General features: G+C 39.7%; 3 protein-coding genes across 5 annotated transcripts; 2 read left to right on the top strand and 1 right to left on the bottom strand.

The window, feature by feature from the left end:
• The first annotated feature begins 37 nt into the window (after positions 1–37).
• LOC104443674 lies at positions 38–2268 on the top strand. 3 transcript variants are annotated; one of them, XM_039311808.1, is made up of 3 exons: positions 38–235; positions 365–525; positions 1787–2268. In XM_039311808.1, exons 1-3 carry the CDS (start codon positions 53–55, stop codon positions 1803–1805), a joined length of 363 nt encoding a protein of 120 aa, XP_039167742.1. In that variant the 5' UTR covers positions 38–52; the 3' UTR covers positions 1806–2268. The 3 variants fall into 3 exon arrangements, with proteins under 3 accessions (XP_039167742.1, XP_039167743.1, XP_039167744.1); XM_039311809.1 differs by lacking the exon at positions 38–235 and having other exon boundaries at positions 359–525; XM_039311810.1 differs by lacking the exon at positions 38–235 and having other exon boundaries at positions 359–529.
• A 932-nt stretch (positions 2269–3200) lies between these two features.
• On the bottom strand, positions 3201–8540 carry LOC104443673 (phosphatidylserine decarboxylase proenzyme 1, mitochondrial). Its single transcript, XM_010057179.3, has 12 exons — positions 8275–8540; positions 8014–8102; positions 7656–7709; positions 7485–7550; positions 7035–7095; positions 6753–6862; positions 6394–6647; positions 5816–5922; positions 5503–5570; positions 4246–4323; positions 3740–3862; positions 3201–3588 (listed from the first exon to the last, which is right to left on the bottom strand). Exons 1-12 carry the CDS (start codon positions 8435–8437, stop codon positions 3421–3423), a joined length of 1341 nt encoding a protein of 446 aa, XP_010055481.1. The 5' UTR covers positions 8438–8540; the 3' UTR covers positions 3201–3420.
• Positions 8541–9580: 1040 nt separating this feature from the next.
• LOC104443672 (DNA mismatch repair protein MSH4) lies at positions 9581–20542 on the top strand. Its single transcript, XM_010057178.3, has 24 exons — positions 9581–9640; positions 10186–10389; positions 10473–10508; positions 10613–10725; positions 11439–11484; positions 11804–11850; positions 12051–12158; positions 12443–12518; positions 12735–12807; positions 12930–13075; positions 13156–13241; positions 13510–13649; positions 13737–13876; positions 13962–14012; positions 15493–15556; positions 16030–16173; positions 16263–16330; positions 16480–16538; positions 17436–17592; positions 18784–18836; positions 18923–19021; positions 19571–19685; positions 19766–19888; positions 20127–20542. The coding sequence occupies exons 1-24, from the start codon at positions 9581–9583 to the stop codon at positions 20289–20291; spliced, it is 2373 nt and encodes a 790-aa protein (XP_010055480.2). The 3' UTR covers positions 20292–20542.
• Positions 20543–20942: the final 400 nt, after the last annotated feature.

The raw sequence follows: 20942 nt of genomic DNA, 5'->3' as shown, positions 1-20942 counted from the left end.
ATATTTTTGTATCAAGACAAAATTCGGGTATCGTTTATATAATTATTGGTCGATGGTTCCAGCCTCTAGACCAAAGGGAGCTCGTGGTCCTCGCTCGCTTCGATCCCGGAACGGAAGTCCGAATTCTCACCGGCGGAGAAGGTCTGATCCCGTCGCCGTCGCCGTCGAAGATCCAATCGGCAGTCGGCATTTCCTTCCGTCGCTCTCCGATCGAGAAACCCTATCGAACATGCCTGTATCTCTCTCTCCCTCCCTCTCTAGATTTGGATCTCCTTTTTCGAATGATTCGTAACGGGGGCTGACCTGACCTTCCCGTGTTGATTTTTTGGGGGCTGGATCGATTTCGCCGCCGGCCGCGATGCAGTTCAGAGCGATGATGGAAGTCGAGCCGCCGAGCCCGGTCAGGTACTTGATAGGAGCGGCGATCATGATGGCGGGGGTGGTGCTGCCCGTGGGATACATGATGTTCCGCAACAAGCGCGCGCCTTCCGCTTCTTCCTCCTCCTCCTCGTACTCCAAGCAGACGTAGGTGTGCCTTCTCTGATCTATTTACTGCACTCGGAAACAGCTGGCCTCTCTCGATCGCCGCGCGGCCCCGACGGCGATCCCGTGTCGATTTGATGTTGATAGTTGTCCGGGTATATAAGAAGTGGAGTTCTTCGAGAGAACACTAGTAGGAACGGGTTTTATGTTTCTTGTTAGTGCTATCGATCGGATTCTCGATTCATCAGCTGTCGCGGTCATTTTGTTCTGTGGGAATTTACATTAGCTAAGCTGGGAAATTAGAAATTTAGAGTTTTTTTTTCTTCCCCTCCTGTTTCAGCGGGGTGCAAAAATGGAAATTTGCATGTGATGGTGATTCTTTGGCTCTTCACATTGTCAATTTTCACATCATATGTGGAATTGTGGATGTTGGGATGCTTGGCGTTGTTGCTGTTGACTGCTGAGTGGATGATTTGACATTATAGATTGAGGAAGGCGGGATCTAAAAGAGTTTTAGAGAGTTTGAATCTTAGGTGGCTCTACAGAGTCGACTAGTTTGGACCGAAGCAAGTTAGAAGCCGAGTATTGCGAATTGAACAAGTCATCAGGGGTTTGATCTAGCAGCAATAACAGCCGATAGGAAGCACCGCTACTCCATAATTACGTGGTTGTACTTTACTCTTTTGTTAAGCTCAGAGTTATGTTGAGAGAAGCTTTCACAGCAAAGCTTCATAAGAAAGTTTCAAATTGAGTGAAACAATGAGGAAAATTGAGTCTGTTTGTGAGAGCAATTGATCAAAGTAGTTTGTGTTGGGTGAGGGTAATATACTTATTTTATATGCCGAGAGGGATAATTATAATATCTTTGTACTATTGTCAAATGCATTGTGTTTATTCACCTATGATAGTTCTCTTGTATCTCCACCACCACGCTTGCTCCGAGGTACCCAGCAAGTGGTCTTCAAGTTGTACTACAAACTTTACATCTTTTACATAAAGAAGGGAGATGGAGAGAAATAGATAGTCCACTACTTTCCTCCTCCCACTTCTTTAGGTTACGCACTGGAAGGATTGAAAGAGCATTGAAACTATTCAGGATGTTTGACTTGCTATACTACGGATCTTACTCTGCTTCTCCCCTTTATCCTCGTGTAATACCTAACGGTCAATGCAGATATCATCTTCTTTCTTTTTGGCTTGCTCTCAGTGTCTTTATGATTAAACACCTCATTCTATGAACAAAGTATTTAGTTGATGATGCCTCATATTGGTACATGCTGAATTTGCTTTTCTGTACTTGCAGGAGCAAAGTGTTGATTTAGAGACAGAATTTAATTCTTTGATTTGACAAGGCTTACTAAATCCAAAATAGATTAGAAGGAAGGCTTTCGGAGGCCTGCAAATTACAGTTGTAAATGCTTTGGAACTTCAGTTCATCATACTGTTCGGAGTTTCACTTCAAGCTTAAGATAGTGAGTGAAGATGGTTTCTTCTGTGTTGTTTCCCAGTTTTGATCGGTTTGCTACATTGATAAGTCCCATTTGTGCCTCGTTTCTTATGTCTTCTTGCTGTGGGGAGCTCTTGGATGTGTTATAGGTTCAGTTTCCACTGTATCTGGGTGATCCGTACTTTGCTGCATACCAGCGGCTTTGTCAGTAGAAGCTCACCTTTGCTTGGGAAGATGTACCATCGAATTGGTCTTTGCTGATGACTAATATTAAGCATTTGAAATGATCAGTTTGTTATGCCAAAATAAATAAATAAATAAATAATCAGTTTGAATGATTTTGAGTTTTCCTAGAGAAAGTGCATTGTGGTGTTTGAGAATTAGTCTAGCCAACCGGGAAGTTTTGACTGAGTCTTTCCACAGTTCCTTTTTCTTTTAAGGAAAAGATGCAGCAAGCGTCAGCAATATAATTCTTGCGTCTTAGCTGGTTATGTTGCGTCCGAACGTTGCCTTGAGTTCCTTTTCGCTTGACAGCATACCGTTGGAATGATTATGAAGTGTTGCCAGATCTGTCTCCCAAGGACAACCAGTCGATGGTCCTTGCTTTCATGATGCCCAATTTTGTCATCGCCACATTAGTGAATCGCCTAAGAAATCATAAATGGGGGAAGCCGTATTGAAGCATGTCATTATTCGAGTCTGTCTCTCCATGTACAGAAAAACCGGGAAGGCTGTGAAAGTATTGATTGAGAGTGAAGGGAGGGGAGGGAAGGGGAATGCAGTGAGACGAAGGGAGGTCCCATATGCAAACCCTTTCAACGTGGGTCATTAGTTCATTTCTTAATTCATATTTGATAAGTAAGATTGTTACATGGATTCGTTGTATTTTGTAAATGAGTCATAAATGAGTTTAGAGTGATAAAGTTTGAGACAATATGTCCATTAAATAAATTATGCCCACCTTATCTTTTGACTCCCTATCATCCTTACTCACCCTATCTCACATTACTAGATTGAGTTAAATACATGAGTATTTTAACTATGAGTCAAATCTAGCATGAGTTGCTAAATGCATTATATAGAAATGAATTAAAACAAGTTAAATTAATCAATTTGAAGTTGATGATTTTTAATCCGATCCACCTGTGTCCAACGGACCTACCTATATGTCAAATTTGAAGAGTCTCATGCTATAAATGGTGGTGTTGGCTATCGTGCATACAGAAATAACTTCACTTTATGTAAAATCACTAAATAGCGAAAGCTAATGTCGTACCAAGAATAGCTGACCACTGCAAATTGCTTTTAAACTAGCTGTAAATAAATTGCAGAGTTTGCAAAGAAATTGCTGCAATTTTCAACCACAAACTGAGGCATGGTTCGCTGTCAAGAAAGAAAAATTATCTCATGGTTCACTGGGATTAAAAAAAACCCAAAAACAAGTCAGAGCAATCTTAATAAAACATGACGAGTGCTCCCATGGTCATACTTCAGCATGCAGATCCTTCCTTCCACCTTCCTAGGGCTTGTCCTACACGAATCCTATCGCCTTGTTTGATACAAAACCTAAAACCGGAGGGGTCATCATCTTCGTGTGATTCTGTCATTGGAGCTTGAAAGATCAGAACCACTGTTGATCCCATGTTAAAGACGGCCATCTGAAAAGAGGAAATGTGTTATAGTCAATCTCGCCAAATTCACGAACTTATACCTAGGAGGATCGACATGCAAATTCATCTTTTCAATCACTAAATGGTAGCAGCAAAGATTAAATGATACAAGCAGGATGCGGTTTGAGATATTCCTAACCTCATCCCCTTTCTTGCTCATGATTCCAACACCTTCAGGTTCATAAAACCGTTCTTCTGGAGTTTCTGACTGCAGTAGTTTCTTCTTTGGCCGGTTTGTGCGAAGCTCAGGTTCAATATAAAGCTGCAATATGCAAAGTTCCGCCAATGAGACGTGGGCCAGGCAGTGCAAACAACAGAACATGCTTTTAGCCAAATGCAGCCAATCATTTTCTCAACATCCATTACTACATGAAGCATAATAATGTTCCAGATCTGCAGTTATCTAAGCGGAGACATATTCCCATAAACTTTAAATTCTCAGCACAAAACATATGCAGTAGACTTTTTCCCTGACACAATCACTGCTGCAAAGCTTTATTTTAACAGTTGAGATATTAAAAGACTAGAAGTTTTTGCATGGAATAGTTCCTTGAACTATACTTTTGTGCTTATCTAATGCCTAAATATATTCTTTCCTTTTCAAATGGAGAAGAGGAGGGATGGAAAGGTCACTATTTAGCCAACCTCAATCGATCCAATATTTGTCGCACCAATAGCAGCAAGTGCCATAAAACCTTCCTGCCAGAGACCTTCAAGAACAACCTGGAAACATGAAAATTGTGTTCATGATTTTTCTTATATCCATATCAAGGCAGAATAGATCATGGAAGCTTTTAATGATTTTTCTTATTAACAAGAGAACACAAGATAGTTCACTATCTAATGAGTTTTACCGTTTGGTACCATACCATTTAGAGCCAGGGCTTTTTCAGAAAAAAGGAAGGGAATACCAAGGAAAACCCGATGTAAGGAGACAGTGCAACTTTATATTACATTCACAGAAACACTTGAAAAAACTTCTTGATAGGTAAAAGCAATGCCTTTGAGCTGATATACGCCACCAGTATCCCTTCTCTCTTTAAGTTTAGTGAAACCCTACTGACACTTCGAATGTACCAAGGAACTTAAAAAGTACAAACAATCATAAACTATACATAACTACATTTTATAGCAATGTTGTGATATCCAGTCAGAATGTTCTGGCCTAAATTTCCTTGTTAAGTATAGTTATTACTAAACTACTTTCATGACTTTAATATGTCACGGGTAGTGAGACAAAAACCTAGTATTAAATTGGTAGAGGCTTTGGTCAATAAAAGGAAAAAAGAGCTAAAATGGCCAAATAACTCGGTCCAACTTGGGTCAGGAAAAAAACACAGCCCAAGGAGATCTTCATTCACACGCATATATGCCTACATCTCTCCTTCCTTGCCAACCACACAAGGCCAGCCCCTCCCTCCCAGGCCCCCCAAAAAGCAATGCTTATCTTTTTAAAAAGATAAGGATTGCAGAATTCATCCTAATTTCTTCAACTTGTAGCATATAACACGTAGACTTTGTAGAATCCAGAATACTCGACCAGTCTATTTATTCGACTTAACAAAGAATGCTTTCCCAAAGGTAGACCGTCATCAATAATTTCACTACAGGTTTTGCATGCTCCTGCACATCCAACACCAAAGCACAGTTAATGGAATTGTTCCTTGCATTACTATTACTTATCACATGGTTTCCTGAAAAGTTTCAGACAATACGCTATTCCCCAATTCATCTACACTCCCAATGAATCGAATATTGACATACAGACCTCACAGACATGTAGTCCTATAATAGTCTGGCCAACTCTTTTTTGATATCATTGTAACTTTGCAAATGGTAATTCTTTATAAAAAAAATTATATTAACTTCCACCATGAATATCAAGAACCAGATGAAAATTACCCTCTCATTCTCCACGTACAGGTTCCTTATTGTCCTTGTGGCACGTTCATTTAAAGGAAATAGACGGCCTGGAAGCAAAGACAGTTTAATTAACAGCGTCTGCAATAGGTAAAGAACAAGTATTACCCATCAAAAGAAACATATTAACTTAATTGATTGCAACTTATTAACAAATAGTGACAAATATGGAGCTTCAAGCAATCATTGATATGCATGTGTACATGTCATACAGAAAACTGGCCACTGTAGAAGAAAATTCCTCAAATCGCTGGAACCGACAATATCAATTCAATAACAAAGAGAATCAAGATACCTGAAAAATGTCGCCTACTTAGAACATTCCAATTAGCTGGTGAATGGACTCGATGATAGTCACCAGGTCTCAAGTAAATTACGCAGTAAAAGAGGCCTTTCATAGGACTGCAATGATTCATCACAAAGGTCAAAAAACTACTCTTCTGATAGTGAGTTAATAGAGACATACAACCAATCAAAATCATTATGACATAAGCTCGATATGTAGGTCATCTAATACTAGAATCTAAGCCCGTTCAAGAAACCAATGACCAATAACCATGTTCTATGCCATTCTCTTCAATCCTCATGCTCATTGGAAGCCATCAGATGAGCACTAGATGGAAGATGTACGTGAAGTCAATTTGAACCAGAGGAAAAAAAAATAAAAAATTCTCATCCCACTTTACTCTTCAAACTTATTCCATTAACTGAATACAAGTCAGTACCACCAACTCACTTTATTGAACTCAAATCTTCCCCCTCCCCTTCCCTCCTTGAAGGACATTAAATTCCACAGAAGTATGTGAACAACTAAAACACTCCATCAGTTCAATCATGTAATGGATTTTTTTCCAGACGCATTAACATGATTACCATGCCGACACAGGGTCCCTAATTTTTGGTGAGGCCAACGACACTCTCCACCATGATTTCTTCCTTTCCTCTTCAGTAACACTTTCCTTTTCAACTTCGTCTTCATTGGTCTTTCCTCCAGCTACCATTGGAAGGAAAGAACTCGCACCGAGAAGAGCATAGACTGAGTAGGAAAGACCTTTGACTTGCTCAATCATAGCCCCAGCAGCCTTCAACTCTCCGCATCGTAGAATAGTACCATCCACAGGACTAACCTACGATTGAAGGGAGGAAATTTAGACATGGTGAAAAGTAACAGATGCACTGAAGATGCCAACGGTTTGTATAGATAAAATGTTCAGGAAAAAGTTACCAGTTACCAGGCATTTTGGGTCAGGGTCAATTGGCCTTGAACCTTCTTTTAAGGCACGGACAAAAAATTCCTGTAAAGAAGAATATTCTTCAAGAGGCAATGCTGCTTCTTCTAAATCTGAAATAAAAATTGGTTTTAGTTTTTTCAGCACACAAAGTCAGTTTTGTCCATTTAAGGAGAATTTCAGCCAAAATTACTGCAAATAATCAAGCACCAGAGTTGCTACAGCTACAAGACTACATACTAATCCATCAACAAAACATTTAAAATGGAATGCAGATAACCATACTTGAATGGAATGCCCGAGCCCATGCTCTACAGAGATAAGGCCGCATCCATACAGGAACTTCCTGAGAAGATTTTCTTCCATTAATTCATGAGTTGGAAAAGATGTCTAAGTGGAAATTTGGAAGAACAGTTGACTGTGGAGAACGGCATATAGAGAAGACAGACTGATATGAATACATTCTGAGAAGTCAAAAGTACCAGAGGGAAAAAGGGAACAGAAAGGCAACTATTCTTCTATCACCTTCTCATGTGATTAAAATAAAAAACGGCTCGAAGTCATTCACCTTGGTTGCAGTAAAAACTGAAAGGGATTTAAGGTGTCACGGTGGCTCTTCAGAGTACCTTATCAGGCCAAAACCCAATCCAAATGACAGTAGCCAAGTGCCCCAACTCCCAAGAACATAAAGATATTCTAGGAAATAAAAGCAAAGGATATGCTTGAATTCCTTACCACGTTAGTCAGAAAACCCCAAAATCTTGAAATGGATCTGAGAGGTAGTAACCTGAGAAATGTGGCCTAGAACAGACCGGGACAGAGAAGATTGTAAAAAATTTAGTTGCTACATACGCCACCTTGATGAACGAAATGACACAAGCCACCCAAGAAGTGAAAGCCTAATACCTTTACATCTGGCTGGAATTCAATTTCAATTCCCTTTTCTCTTGCCTCTTCAACCTATAACAAAGACCACCACCACAAAGGAAAACTCGGAATGTTTATCACAACCCAAAAAAGGGCTTTTCAAAGAATCTGAATACACTGAATCCGGATGTATTCAGAATCTGTCGGGAAAACTATTCCCTTCAAACTAATTCGCATGCTGCAACCAAGACCATAAGAGCACAGCTCGAAATTTTTCCTCAACCGCTAATAAGCTAACAAAGTTCGACCTTCTTCCACTTTCAAGGCACTTGAAGAACGATGATATCGAGAAAGAAGCTCCATATAAGCACAAAACACTAAATCAAAAGCCCCAAACCTTCTTATCGTCGTAGAGGCGACGAGCATGGAGAGCACCGAGCATGAGCAGAGTAGCGACCGTAGCGCCAGGCACCAGATAAGAACTCCCTGCAGCCCAACGCGACGACGACGGCAACCACCACCACCATCACGAACAACAACGACAGCAGCAGCAGCAACAACAATAACAACAAACGGCAGCAAAAATGAGCGACGAATGCATCGCGAATATGAGTTCCGGCGCATGAAACGCGCGGGAAGCGAAGCTTCTCGGACTGACCTTCGGAGCCGGCGGCGCCGCCATCGGAGGACGCGCGGGCTTGAGCCGAGCCGCTTAGCTTCTTGGCGAAGAAGGAAGCGAGGAACCGGCGGTGCTGGTGCAGGCAGCGCAGCGGCTTCTGGTGAGGGAAGAGCGGGAGCCTGTGCGAGCTCCTGAATCGCATTGTCGCCGGAGATTCGCGGGCAGCGGCGGCGGGAAGTTCTCTCTGCTAAATCCGCTCCTCCTTTTGCGTCGGGCGGGACGGGACGGGGCGGTCGGTCGGCCGCGAGAGCGAAAGTTCTATCGTTTTATTCGGGTCGGAGCCGCCGGCTCCGGATGGGGAAAGAGATCGGTTCGTTTCTAAACCCGAACCGAACTTCGATCTGAATCGACTCCGGTCCAAATCAATTGCCAACCCAAAAGTTGGAAACCGGAATCAAACCGGATGGTATGAAATTTTTAGTTTAATATCTCGTTGATTTATTTACCAATTATTCATCTGTTTAATATTATTTATATAATATTCATCTGGAGCACACAGTAACATAAATCATCTTACTTGTATTAACGGTATCTAAGTAAAAATGGTAGAGCAAAATGTTCTTCCAAAGTTGTCTTCGAGTATTCTACCTAAAAAATTACTCTCAATTGCAAGAATGACAACTTATCTTCATTTTAATAAAAAAAAATTTATGTTTTTTCCAAAGTAGTAAATTGTATATTCTCTAATTCATCGCCACTCTCTTCATTATTCTACCATCCAAACTCAATCAATTTGTGTTTAAGAAGTTTCTTTTTTTCCATTAACATAAAAGTATAATTTAAAAAAATTTCTTATAGTAATTACTAGAGAAAAGTATTTACCGTCCATATGTATCCGAGAGATGGTATTAATTTTACGATCCAAAATAATTTTATCTGTATAGCAATTAATTATTAAGTACTTTGACAATTTAATTTTAAATGTACTGTTTATTGTATATACATTAAAATGTTTAACCCTCCATTTTAATTATATTTTGTATGATAATTCATGTACTGTGGGTGCACATTCAGTTCTAAAATTGGCCCGATAATTACTTAATTAGTACCCCGGAGCTCTTATCAAACATATTCATATACGAAATTCAATATGCCGCTGCCGCTGCTTATTACTGAAGCATCACATGAGAAAATCTATATAAATTACAGAAAACCAAAATTAAAAAAAAAAAAAATGAACCGTTTAAACAAGACGCGGAGAACGAGTTGGCGCGCATTCTGCACTTTTTCGCAGGCGAAGCTGCTGCTGCTGTTTCCTCCATCGCTTTCGTTCGATCGAGAAGCCATGGAGGACGAGGAGAGATCGAGCATGGTGATCGGTCTCATAGAGAACAGAGCCAAGGAGGTCAGTCTTCTCCTCCATTCACGCGCCTCTCTCGTTTCTCCCGTGCATGCGATGGAGGATCGACGAATCGCAGCCGCGGCTCCGTCGCATGGACTCGCCGGTGACGGCGAGGTCCGCTCGCGGTTTACTGGAAAAACGCATCATTAGTGTCCGGCGATCGTTCGAACGATGAGGTTAGATCGGAGGAGAATCGAAGCTACTGCTTCGGTACTCCACGTCGCTCTCGATGATAATCTCAAATAGAACGTGAAAGGCCTGAAATGATCGTTCGGTAGTGATGACACGAAGCTGTCACAAACGCTTTATGTCTATGTTATACGGCAGAAGGTTGGAAGTTCGTTGTTCCAAACCGAGCGATGCTTATCTAGGCTTTCGATTATTTGATCAATGGCTGGAGTCGGCGGTATGCGGTTTTGATGATCTCTATTGATGAATCCTGCGGAGACGTCATGCTTCATGGATTCGACTACATTAAAGACCTCAGATGATTGTGTCGGTGTGAGCTTGCCATCGTTTCTAATCGTAAGCACTCGCTCTCTGCACAGGTTGGAGTTGCTGCTTTCGATCTGAGATCTGCCGCGCTACATCTCTCGCAGTATATCGAGACTAGTAGTTCATACCAAAACACGAAGACTCTGATGCAGTTTTACGACCCGGTGGCGATTATCGTTTCACCGAATAAGCTTGCGCCTGACGGCATGGTTGGAGTTTCTGAACTTGTAGATAGGTTTTATCCTTCAGTCAGGAAGGTATAGTAGCAGATATGGCCTTGCTACTGTATTTCCTTTTTGACTACACTTTCTGAGAAGATATATTGTGTTGGCTTTTGCAGGTTGTGATGGCACGCGGATGCTTCGATGACACTAAGGTTAAGATCGACATCCTGTCTTGTAAAGCGATACAATAACAGAATGCGGCACTAACGCCGTACATTTGTCCGTGGGATTGTTCCCCTACACGTCGATGTTCCAGGGAGCTATGCTGGTTAAGAACTTGGCAGCAAAGGAGCCATCGGCACTTGGTCCGGATTCATACTATAAGCAATATTATCTCTGCCTGGCGGCAGCAGCAGCCACTATTAAATGGTATTCCTAAAGCGAGTGCATTACCTCTATGCTTTTCCAAGAATCTGCTGTGTGTTTGTTGCAGAAGATCTAACGAACAGATCTTTCTCACTTATGTAAGAGGTGAAATCTTGATGATCCCCTTGACCATAATCAGATGTACCATCCTGTGAAAGAATTTTTCTCTAATCGAGCCAAGCAGATGACATCACCAAGTTGCACTGATAGTTTCTTAGTTTGACTGAAGAATGTGTTCAACTGTCATGGATTTGTAAGAGAACTTTATATGTCCCCAGATTTCAGTTTATACCTTCAGAGATTGATGTTCTTGATAGCTGACTGCTTTGTTGTGATAAGATCCAGTGAGACGGTGATCGGTAGATACTTCCCTTCATTATTTAGCTAGTAGGACTTACTATTTTTTACCATTTTTTCATTTTTTTTCTCTGAAGGAAAGATCTAGATGCTACACGCATGTAGCTTTCTTTAGAACCGAATTAAAGCAGTCTCAACGTCAAAAGGCAAGACAATTTGATCCAAAAGATCAATTATTATTCTCATTGAGTTCCTTAATAGTTAGAACAGTCATGTCAGTGTAGCCTTTTAATTGCTTAATCTGACTATAATCAGCTCTTCAACTATGTTATCCTAGGACTTCAGAGTGTAAAGATTTCTACCAGGTAATTTCTTGATAACTGCATTCAAACAAGTCACTTATTCAGTGTATTGAGCAGGACTGAAGCAGAGAAAGGCGTGATAATAACCAACCACTCTCTGCCGGTATCTCTTCTCATTATATAGAAAGTTCTATATAGAGTTTGCATGATGACTAGAAACCATTCTTACAGTAACTCGTTAACCCCTAAGATATCAATTTGTCTTTCAAGTCATCTCTTATCCTCTGCTGTTTTGAGAAATCTGCTTCCATGGTTCAAACTGCTTTTCTTAGTCTGATTCTTGAGTCAAATTTCACTTGAGTATCATTTAGACAGTATCAGTCCTTTGATCATGAATGTACATTTATGAGCACATACTACTCAACCAACCTCTTTTGACATGCAAATTCCCAAATTTACTCGAGAAACTTGACTTTTTCCAGGTAACTTTTAATGGATCCTTTGATCACATGAACATTGACGCTACTAGGTATTATTCCTCCAGATGATGAATTCATGTTTAGTCTATGTGTGATTTCTTCATTTAGGAAGAATCTCATCTAAAAATTAGCTTGCCAATAAAAAGGCCAGTTTCATACCTTTTCCAACTAATACAGGAATCAAATGACTTTTGCATGGTCACATTTCATTTCTTTGAATAAGTTCTCTGCTGTGTTTATGTGATGGCAGTGTCCAAAATTTGGAAATTATCGATCCATTCCATTCTTCCCTCTTGGGCACAAGCAACAAAAAGAGAAGCTTGTTTCATATGCTAAAGACAACAAAGACTATTGGAGGGTATGTGTATGACCATATCTGATGCTGCAGATATTGCCCTTAGCAATCACAAAAATCTGAAACTTGGGTGCCTTCTGAGGCTTCATCTTCACTGTGAGAGTGAGGAAGTGATGTAGTTGCAAAGTTTGGCTGATGTTGTGAAATTTGGGAAGTGCATAATTGAAAACATGCAGGAATGTGGGCATTATAAACATGGATGTCACACATGGATTTCTTTTGTGAAGCTTATTCTAGAATAGCTCAAACTTTCCACTATTGTAACATTGCAATGAACTTCGATCCAGGACTAGACTTCTCCGGGCCAACCTGCTGCAGCCATTGAAAGATATTGATACTATGAATGCTCGTCTCGACTGCTTGGTCAGTCTTTAATTTTTATTAAAACTGGCACTGTCTGCCAGCTGGATAATTGGACAGACTGGCATCTTCAATTGTTAATCTGCATTCATTTCTCTTAAGATGATCTCCTTCTGAATGTTTTATTCTGCATTTTTTACTGTCGTCTCCATAATTTCCTTGTGAAATTTAAATCATATTACTATCTGCATAATGTGCATTGTGTCGTGATCTCTGCAGGATGAACTGATGAGCAATGAGCAGCTGTTTTTTGGACTCTCTCAGGTCCTGCGCAAGTTCCCAAAAGAGACCGGTAAGTGCAAATTTAGTAGCCACAAATTGAACCAGAAAGAAAAAAGATAGAACTCGGGGCTTGCAGATACCTTTTTTTTTTTTGGTTTGCTTACGTGTGGGTCATCTGCTGTCTTCAATCAGATAGGATACTATGTCACTTTTGTTTCAAGCTGAAGAAGGTTACAAGTGGAAGTCTGGGTTTTGATAATGCTAGAAAAAGCCAACTGTTGATATCAAGCATTATTTTGCTTAAAACTGCTTTGGATGCTTTGCCTTTACTCTCCACGGTAATATAATTTTGTTACCAAGTACTTTTCCATTTTTCAGAGTATGCAAACAATTATATTTTGTTATTGCATGAATCCAGGTTCTAAAAGAAGCCAAAAGTTCTCTCCTGGTGAACATTCACAAATCGGTATGTGAGAACCAGAAGTATGCTGCAATTAGAAAGAGGTAATCACCATCTGTTGATCATATATTTCTGGTAATGCCTGTAGCCCTCCCTTTCTCAAGAAGACATTCATATTAGCTAGATACATAGGATCCTGATTGACTGTGCTTTGCTTTCATCTTCATTTTGTGCGTTTGCCTCTGTGGACTTCTTGTATCACTGTCTTTCACATATCTCACTAAGAAGTCCTTTTCAGAATGGTGGAAGTGATCTCACGTTCTCATATCACTCTGGCTTCATATTTTTAGAAAGAAGCTTCATCCTTTTCAGGATAGGGGAAGTGATCGATGAAGAAGTGCTTCATGCAAGGGTTCCTTTTGTTGCCCGCACACAGCAGTGCTTTGCTGTCAAGACTGGAATAGATGGCTTGCTGGATATTGCAAGGAGATCATTTTGCAACACGAGTGAAGGTTCTCTGTTTTCTACCTACATTCCTCTCTGTCAGTTTCTTTTTTGATGTGCCCTACATATCTGACAAAGAAGTCCACTGTTGACAGCAATACATAACCTTGCAACTAAGTATCGTGAAGAATTTAAACTGCCAAATCTAAAACTCCCTTTCAACAATAGACAAGGCTTTTACTTCAGTATTCCACAGAAGGATATTCAAGGAAAGCTTCCTAGCAAGTTCATACAGGTTATGTTTATCTCATTATCTTTTCTTGGATACATGTCCTCCAATTTTATCTGAAATCTTTCTCCTCTTGATTTTATCAAATCAGGTCGTGAAGCATGGGAACAACATTCATTGCTCCACCCTTGAACTTGCTTCGGTGAGTAATAACCAAAAGCTTGTACTTGTATTTAACTCTGGGATGGTACTTTTGATAGTGTTTTAGGTGGGGTATTTATTAACCATGATTAACATGGAAACTTATTAATCTCCAAGGACCTAATTACGCATGACTCTAGAAGTACAACGCATTGGAAATAATAAATTCGGCTGAATTGGGTGTTTGACAAGTGCCCTGGGGCACTTGTTACCAAAGTCCTTTTATCAGTATGCTTTTTTTACTTTAGACACTGTGGTTTGCACACTGTGTGGTTTAGCCAATGACTGGCAGTCAAAGCTGTGGCGTGAACACCCTACAGGGAGTGGGGCCACATTAAATGGCAATGCAATAAGGACTGTTGTGCTCACATAAATTGCCACCACAAGTTACAGATTGACATGGAGGAGAAGACACAAAAGATTCTTTAGCGAGATTGATTTCATTACGATATAGTCATCCAATGGAAGAACCCACTGGAGAAAAAATGACATGATTATCTGATAGACCTTAAAAATAGAAGAAATAAAACATATGAAAGAAGTTTGGATATTTTCATAAGGAGTCAATGAACGAGCAGCTTTGCAAGTTGGGAGGATGGGGACATGGACAAGCTCAAACTTGGACCTGCGTAATTATACAAGCATGGCGTTGCCAAGATCTCAGCTTTAGCATTTGCATCAAGATGAAAGTATTACTAGCAGATCTAAAAAGTGACTGACGCTACATATCTAACAGAAACGAATCGCCTTAGTTTCTTTCATTGCAACACAATCAAGTCCTAATTTAAGACATACCGATAGTTTTTTCAAGAGAGATTTGTCTCAATAAATGAATGAGACATACCAGAAGTTATAAGTTGTCCTTCAGCAATCTCTCACAATCATACATCAACAGGAAATTAAGGAGAATATTTGCAAATAAATGGAGATGTCCCTTACGGGATTATCTTGCGCATCTGAAGTTTGCTAATGTTTTCTAAGAGCCCTCATAGATTGGAGTTGACAATATCCATTAATGGATTTTGTTATACTATTAATGTAAATCGATGAATCTGAGAGTCGAGATAACATGCTGCAGAGGGAGTCACTTTGAAGTTTGTTACATCATATGCTGGTAAAGATTTAAATCTTGCCTCCAGCAAACGTTCCTCAAGCCTCCAGCAAATGATCCCCAAGCTTATCCTCAAGAACTCTATGATGAGGATATTAAAGAAAAATCTTAGTGGAAGAAGTTTCTTGTTGATTTGTGACATAGTATGGAATCAATCATTGACGACAAAACCAGTATCATGTACTAAATACAAAGAAATTTTCAATTTGATCACTCTGTGGACATTGAAGGTGTTTCATAATTTGTTCTCATGTCAGCAGCAAGGTTGATGTCAGTTGCCAATTGCTTTCACTTTGTTCATTGCATTTCCGTTTACTATGCATTAAGTTGCGGAGAATAACTTATTTCTCCTAATGGCATGATCTTGCAGCTGAATGTGCGGAATAAGTCTGCTGCAGCTGAATGCTTCATACGAACGGAAATATGCCTGGAAGGTTCTTAATAGAATCAAGTTATATACTTAATTTTTGTCATAAGCTTCAGATATTTATTGTCAAGAAGCTTTGTTTTCATTGCTATTGTTTCATGTGCTTCTCTCCCTATCTCAACACCACAACAATTTGGTTTTATACCAACTAGTTCTAAATCAAAGCAAATGTGGACCATTTTGATGCTATCGACAGAAACATGATCTGCTTTATCGTCACGTTCAGTGGCAAATTTTTTTATTGATCCGTGTTTTTTCCACTATCATTTCCATAAGGAATTTGGGTTGAATTTAATAAAATGAGTTAGTTAACCTCATGATCATATGGGTTGTGTATCCAGCGCTTACCTTTCTCAAATTATTTCCGCTTGACAATCACAGTTTTAAATCTCTACTTTTTACGTTTCATATTGTGAGAATTATCTTGTATAAAGCTGCAGACTTCTGTAAGCCCCTAAGAGTATCTTTATGTTTATGCAGTGCTTTTAGATGCCATACGGGAGAATGTTTCTGTCCTTACACTACTTGCAGAAGTTTTGTGCCTTTTAGATATGATTGTTAATTCATTTGCCCATAGCATATCTACTAAACCTGTTGATCGGTACTCTAGGCCACAATTTACAGGTAACCTCACGCACTTAATGTAACAACTAGATATATTAATCCGATTGATGCAGCTGGAAAATTCTTGACTGTGGTCGTTTGACTGACAGAAAATGGTCCCCTGGCTGTAGATGCAGGAAGACACCCTATCCTGGAAAGCATACACAATGATTTTGTTGTATGTTAGTTTTCTTGGGAGGCATGACACTTAGTTATTTTTCTTATTTTTACCGTTCTACTCAGGGAATATATGCAAGGTTTTGGTTCCATTATCCTTGTCAAGCTATGCAGAGTTAATTAAACATTATCCGTCTTATCTCTGGGCAGCCTAACAGTATCTTCCTTTCAGAGGCATCAAATATGGTGATTGTCACGGGTCCTAACATGTAAGAAACTCTCAACACAGTACTTCTTCTCTTTCATTCTAAAGGTTTTCCGACCTTTAATTCATAAGAGAATGTATTCTCCTACTGTATTTTCTGATCTAGAAGCTGCAGTCATGTCTCTGATAGGGCAAAACTTTGTAGATCACGTCCCCTAGAAATGTGTAAATGCAGATTCACATTTGCTCTGAGGCATTAGACGGAATTCTAGCCATCTAGGTGCAAAAATCAAAGTAGGTTGGTTCATAAGATCAGATCACTAGTCTTGAATGCCTATAGTCATTGACACTGACAGTTTGCGTTTGTTATTTTTTAGGAGATATCCCTCTTAGAAGTTGCACTATGCATATAAGTTACAAGCCTAGCTCTGTAACTCACACGGTCTTGAGTACCCTTACATGTATCAGTCTGAGGGCTATTCATCCATTTTTGGAAGATGTAGCCCTAACTTGAAGTGCTTTAAGTAACCTCCAAGTATTCTTTCTAAAAGAAAAGGTAAGGGGAATTAATGAGGACTTCAGTCAAGGGAGGATGTCGTATCCTAGAGGAGATGGTTTGACAGGCAATTCTACCAACTCTAGGCATGAAAGGAAATGCCAGCATGAAAGAATGGCCAATTTCTATGCGAACTGACATAAGGATATAAGCATATTGTCGTGATATTTAAGCAACCTTAAAGGAACACGTATAGACCACAAGCCTGTAAACTACAGTTGTGAGTACAAATGTAGCCATGGGCATCTCTTGCTATCTTCACGTGATTTTGATTTCCTTGGATCCGATTGCTACTCATTTCCTGCTTTAAGATATACAGGGGTCAACCAGGCAAGGTGACTGGATAAAATGTTCAAGATATAATATATCCTTACTTGGAACTTGTTCCGGCACTTGATTTTTCAGGAGTGGGAAGAGTACTTATCTTCAGCAAGTGTGCCTGATTATAATTCTTGCTCAGATTGGTTGCTATGTTCCTGCTCGTTTCTCAACTATAAAAGTCGTTGACCGTATATTCACAAGAATGGGTTCAATGGATAATTTGGAATCAAACTCTAGTACGGTATGTTTCAGCTCATTCAGATGATGTCTCTACAATGACAAGAAAATATCAGGCGCTGAGTAAAAAAACCTTCTCTGTAAATGGCTGCTTGTATCCGAAGTAGGTCATATTTCAATCTAGTTTGATCATTTTGCAAGACATGAAAAACTGTCATGCGTGGCTCTAGGGATGGAAATTTTGGATACGACATGATAAACTAAGAGAAACCCAACTTTGACGTGATATGAACAAGATTATGAAAGTGAAACAACAGGGCATGTTGACTGGTCTATTAAAAATATGCCTACTGCCATTCTGGACATAATTGAAGTTATTTCTATGATGACATGATATGATAAGAAGTGCTAACACAATCACAATCCCAATTGGTTTGAGAAGTGGAATAGAATATATTATTTGATTTACTCATAGAGTATGCAACAGAAAACGTTCTACTAGAACTTGTTTTCAATATTAGTAGAATGGCTCCATTTTCAGCAAAACGTGAACTGCTACCCATGTTTGACTAAACTTGTTTTATCCCTGAATTGATTGATGTGGTCTTCAAAAGTTAATTCACGTCCGTGCCTGCCTGAGAAAGGGGCCGTTGGAACCATTGTCTGGTTATTCTGGATGTACTAGATTATCCCATGATATGGCCGTGGGAAGGAAGGATGAATAGACATTTAATGCACGCCACTAGTACCTCACAAAAGGATGCAAAGGGAAATGTTACGAGTAGCCTATCTGGTTGGCTTTAGTTTCTTATATCCATGTTGCCGGCATATGTTTTCCAGTAAATTAATTTAACATTATAGCTTTCAAAACAACCTCATTTGAATGATCCATGTAAAAGGGAAAGCTAATATTCCATGGAGAAAGGCTGGCTCCTTTACAAATTGTTGCTCGGTCCCCTCATCATGTTAATGATTTCAAAGGCATTTTCAAAAGATAGAGTAGGCATTTACAAAAGATAGAGTAAGCATTTTTACTTTGTTATATGCTCTGCTGGAAGAGAAACCAGGACAGAAGGATTGTGCTTTAAAACTTGCTGCAAAAGGAGAAGTGAGATAATATTTTACTCTGTATAATTGTTTGTTATGAAAAATTGCACTAAAGCCCCAAAAGCCGCTCATTTTACCATCTTAGAATAGAAATCTTTCTTACTTGGAGTGTAAAGCATCATATTCTCAGTAAGTTCTGTTCTTGCAGTTTATGACAGAGATGAAGGAGACTGCTTTTATTATGCAGAATCTCTCTCCAAGGTGATCTCACATTACTGTCAAGATGTGCATTTTGCTGCTCTTTTTTCCCTGATCCATATGATAGGTTCAGATGGGATTGTTGATAGGAGTCTTATCATCATGGATGAACTTGGGAGGGCGACATCTTCATCTGATGGATTGGCCATCGCATGGAGCTGCTGTGAGTTTCTCTTATCAGTAAAAGCGTAAGCATCGGAACTTTTCCTCATAGCTTTTAGGCTAGCAAAGAAGATTTTTCACGGATGTCTACACAGAGTATTCACTTTCTGGGAGCTATTTTCATACCGCAGACTTTTCTTATGCTGTCTCTTCCACCTTTCATGCACATGGCTAGCATGCGTAAGCATCATTTTATGGCAAAAGCACATGGAGATGGGTGACTAGACCTTAATCAGTTGAAACCAGTAATTTTTTAATTTACTGTAGAGTTCATGAAAATACTTGTTCAATTTTTTGGCATACAACTAAGAAGCATAAGAGAACCAACTAGTAGGAACTGTGCATCATAGGATGCCAATGGCCTAGTAACTGTTTCCGGATAGTTCCATATAAAATGTCTTAGTTGGGTTGTCTGGAATTAATGAGCCTATAATGCATGCTTTCTCTGAAATTAGACAGATTATAATTTTTCAGTGATACTTTCTATGTTCTCCTGACACACACACACCAAAAAAGTGGAAAAAAAAAAGGAATGACCACAGCTTTTCCGCTGAAACATGTCCTTCATATTTCAGGTATACAATATTTGCGACTCACATGGAGAGCCTGTCGGAATTAGCAACCATCTATCCAAATGTGAAAGTTCTGCATTTTCATGTTGACATAAATTGTAATCGCTTAGATTTCAAGGTGATATTTCAATCGCCTCGAGGCTTGTTTGTTAAGTTTACACTAGATTAACCAACCCCTTCACCTTTTTCCTGGGCTAGTTTCAACTCAAGGATGGTCCGCGACGTGTACCGCACTATGGCCTTCTGTTAGCAGAGGTGGCAGGGCTACCAAGATCCGTAATTGATACAGCCAGAGGCATCATATCAAGGATCACACAGAAGGTTCTTCAACTGATCTTCTTATTCATCATTGGAGCTGATTAGTCTTAATAAAATCTAGCCATTAGGTTTTATCTGCAGGGGCTCGCCAGATCCCCGTGGTTCAGTTTCACTGAATCTTTTCCTTGAATAAATAAAGGTTGCTCTATGCTTTGCCTTATATGTGGTTTGTACTGAATTTTACCTTTGTTTTTTATATCATACTGGGACCGAAGTAATTATATATAAACAAATTCTTCAGGAACTGAAGAGAATGGAAGTGAACTATGAGCAGTATAATGCTCTCCAGGTGGTGTACCATGTAGCTCAGCGTTTGATATGCCTGAAGTACTCCAGTCAGGATGAGGATTCAATCAAGCAAGCATTGCAAAATCTCAAGGAAAGTTATCTACAGGGAAGAGTATAGATTCTTGGTAAGTCCGGAGACACAGGAATTTCCAGTCGGGCTTGTTCAATTCATAGCATTGCCACAGTTATGGAAGTTTGCCACTGTAAGCCCTTGTTCTGCCTCATCCGGATGTGCTCCCTCACTCCACATGAGTTGCTTTCTGGTTTACTTCATCGCAAGCATCTCTCTGTTCATGTTCCTTTGAGGTACTAAAGTTGGATATGGTTTGACGCCACAAGAGTTGGGTTGGATTGGTAATCTTAGATGGGTTTCGGAGGAGGACAACTGACCTTGCCCGAACCTTGTCTCAGTATATCTTGATTACGATATCACACATAATCTTGTCGAATAAATTCATTTTCCTAAACATAACAAATTATGAACCATGCCGAGTACCTAAAAGCAAGCTTCACAGCATTTTATTGTTGCACATGACATTACCGAAACACCAAGCTCGGCAGGTGATACTCCATATATAGCCCTGATGCATAGAGCAGCGTCAGCTTCTTAAAGACCTACTGAAAAACTGAAAACTTCTGCCAATCTTGTGCGAGGAATTTTATTCACGCCTATACACGCTGGATCGATCGAGGATCGCTCCACTCAAAGATGATGTGACAACCTTAGTCGGTCGTCTTTCAACTTACTATATCAACTAACTTGTTAGAT

Source organism: Eucalyptus grandis, chromosome 5, assembly GCF_016545825.1.
Source record: "Eucalyptus grandis isolate ANBG69807.140 chromosome 5, ASM1654582v1, whole genome shotgun sequence".
NCBI classification, from domain to species: Eukaryota; Viridiplantae; Streptophyta; class Magnoliopsida; order Myrtales; family Myrtaceae; genus Eucalyptus; species Eucalyptus grandis.
Note: the sequence above shows the minus strand (reverse complement) of the source record. Positions and strands in the feature narration are given on the sequence as shown.